The sequence below is a fragment of the Morone saxatilis genome, unplaced genomic scaffold, assembly GCF_004916995.1.
Source record: "Morone saxatilis isolate NCDOM2014 unplaced genomic scaffold, NCSU_SB_2.0 Contig22, whole genome shotgun sequence".
Lineage (NCBI taxonomy): Eukaryota > Metazoa > Chordata > Actinopteri > Moronidae > Morone > Morone saxatilis.
The window spans coordinates 11,292,185-11,294,844 of record NW_023339785.1 but is presented as its reverse complement, the minus strand read 5'-3'; the positions used below and the strand labels follow the sequence as shown (position 1 = coordinate 11,294,844).

Genomic DNA, 2,660 nt, shown 5'->3' with positions numbered 1-2,660 from the left:
TAATAAATGCATAATCTTCCAGGCTATTTGAGTTTGTGACATTCCTATATGTAAACAGTGTAATGGGTATGTGCCTTAGATTGTGCCTGAATGACAGTAAGGATGGAGCATAATGCTGCAGCTAATGATTATTTTCATTATTGATTATTCTGTTGATCAGGTTTCTGATTAACTGATTAGTCTACAAATGTCAGAATCTTCACAGTTTGGGAGACGTCTTCAAATAGCACATTTTGTGTGTCTAAAAGGGCAAATCTGAGATATTCAATTTACAATGATAGCAGCAACATGTTTGGCATTTTTGCTTGATAAATGACTTAAATGATTCATTCATTATCATTGTCTTTTGACCCATTAATTGATCAGCTAATTGTTTCAACACTTTATGATAATACCCTCATTTGGGGTTTTGTTACACTTGCTGTAACTATGTTAATACATGATCAATCCCTTGGATCCACTTAAATGAAGGGGAGGATGTGTGCCACAGTGTGAGATGAGGACCAGAAGCCTCTGTCAGTTCTGGGCTCTGCTTGATATGCAAATCTTCTATGGGCTGGCTATGCCCAGCAGCTGTTCTCCCGTCTTCAAAAGTGAACTTGATTTGCCGTGGATTAGTCACAAGTTTGTTGATATGATCAAACATAAGAGGCCTCTGTGTTTTTACTCGTGATGCTCTTCCAAGCCTAGCGTATGTGTTTCTTTGCTCAGCCTTTAAGTTTGTTTAGGGTAAATGCTTCTGAACATTGCCTGCATTCAAAAATAACAGTGCTAACCACCAAGCTTAGCTGACAGAAGGGCTTGCTCGGCTTCTCTGTGTGCGTGTGGAGTGGCATGTGGGATCCATGAGCCCCACCTGCAGTACATGTGGACTGTCCCACTGCCTTCAGTGTCCTTTATATCATACCAGTTAATCCTCAGTGTGATGAACCCTGATGTCTAGGCATATGGAAAACAGTGGGGAATCTCCAGCCTTCTTCCATCTTAACATACATTACGTAGGTTCCAGATGATATGCTGATAAAACAAGATTACATAAATAATGATACCAAAGCATATTTTACTGCCTGTAAGTTAAAGTGCAACAAAGCATTTGTCAGTTTAATGCTCTCTATTGGATCTGAATAAGAGCTTACTAAAGCTGAAGGTGCACTCTTAATTATTTTTGATTCCTCTGTAATTTGCGTAAGGATTAGACAGTGGGCCTGGCTAGCATCCAGCTGGCATTTGATAGGGGAGTCTTCCGTTAGTGTGTTTCTGCTTGTTAGCCCGTAAAGAGGCTGCATAGCTTCCATGTGTCACTTTTCAAGTGAGTAATGGCAACACAATTGATACCTCTGTCAGTGGATCTCAAGGACTGCACTCACACTGCAGGACAGCTGGCAGCTACTGACCCTGAATCACTGTCTGCTGCAGTGGCTCAGTGATGACACTCGAGGGGTTGGGTGTCCGTAACGCAAATTGGATTTATAAGAGACAGGGTTAGAGGAAATGTGTGTTAAATGTGTGTCAATTAGTCAAAATAAACATAATTGCTGAACCACAATACACATAGACAGTATGAGCAATCACTGACATATATTTATATTATAATCTTAAGACTGCATGTTCCCGTGCTTTTTACAGCTGCTTGATCTTATTTCGGAGCCGTGTGCCACTTTTGGTTAAATCGCATTATTCTATCAGGCATTGTAAATGTGTAGACTGTGTGTGTGTGTGTGTGTGTGTCCTGTGGCTGCACAGAGCAGTGGACCATACTCACATGAATTATCATCAACTTGTCAGCCCCCAAAGAATGTGCACCTGCGTCTACAGTGCGTGTGCGTGTGTGTGCATTTTCAAGGTGAAGTTATGTTTTTCACCTGATGAGAACAAAACCAGGGAGTCCCAAGTTCAAACATTAATGTATCCGAAATAACAGAAGCTCCACATTTCCTCTGTGTGTCCATAGACTGTGCTGCTGAGAGGTCATGTACGCAGTCCGGTGCCTCCTCTCCTAGTCAGTCAACATCTTCACACACACTTGCCAAATCCAAAGGCTCTCTGCGTAGGCAGTCCAAATCAGTGGTATGATCTCTTTTTACTTTCTCTGCCTTTCTCTTGTCTACTCATTTCACATGCTTGAAACCCCAGTTTGATTTTTCCACATTTTGCACATTGATACATTTGATATTGACTTTGTTAGTAGTTTTTTACCCAAGATGACTACACATCGCACTCCCTTGCACAATTAAGAAATAATAACAACAAGAGAAGCTCAGATCATTTCATACTGTAGCCAAATTGATTTAAAGACAAAGTCAAAGATTGAGTGAATATTTTTTCTATGCACGCCTATACAGATCTTTCTGCTGACACATCCATGAGATTTGTGTTTGTGTTGCTGACTGTCTCTGACAACCTCTCTAACAGGAGATGTCTGAGAACGGTGGAGGTGGGCAGCAGATGGTGAAGGCCCGCTTCAACTTCAAGCAGAACAATGAGGATGAGCTGTCCTTCAATAAAGGTGACATGATCCTTGTGACGCGGCAGGAGGAGGGAGGATGGTGGGAGGGGTCGCTCAATGGCAAAACGGGCTGGTTCCCCAGTAACTACGTCCGGGAGATCAAACCCTGCGGTGAGTTGGGCCACCATTCGTGTGTGTATGTATGTATGTGTAT

The 2,660-nt window shown here is 42.1% G+C and overlaps 1 protein-coding gene across 2 annotated transcripts in view; it reads left to right on the top strand.

Annotated features, from left to right (window-relative positions):
• arhgef6 (Rac/Cdc42 guanine nucleotide exchange factor (GEF) 6) overlaps positions 1-2,660 on the top strand; it is a 25,102-nt gene that overhangs the window by 4,469 nt on the left and 17,973 nt on the right. For both annotated transcript variants that reach the window (XM_035668834.1, XM_035668833.1), the window contains exons 4-5: positions 1,952-2,067; positions 2,413-2,617. In XM_035668834.1, the coding sequence (XP_035524727.1) occupies positions 1,952-2,067; positions 2,413-2,617 (321 nt within the window). The remainder of the gene's footprint in view (positions 1-1,951; positions 2,068-2,412; positions 2,618-2,660) is intronic.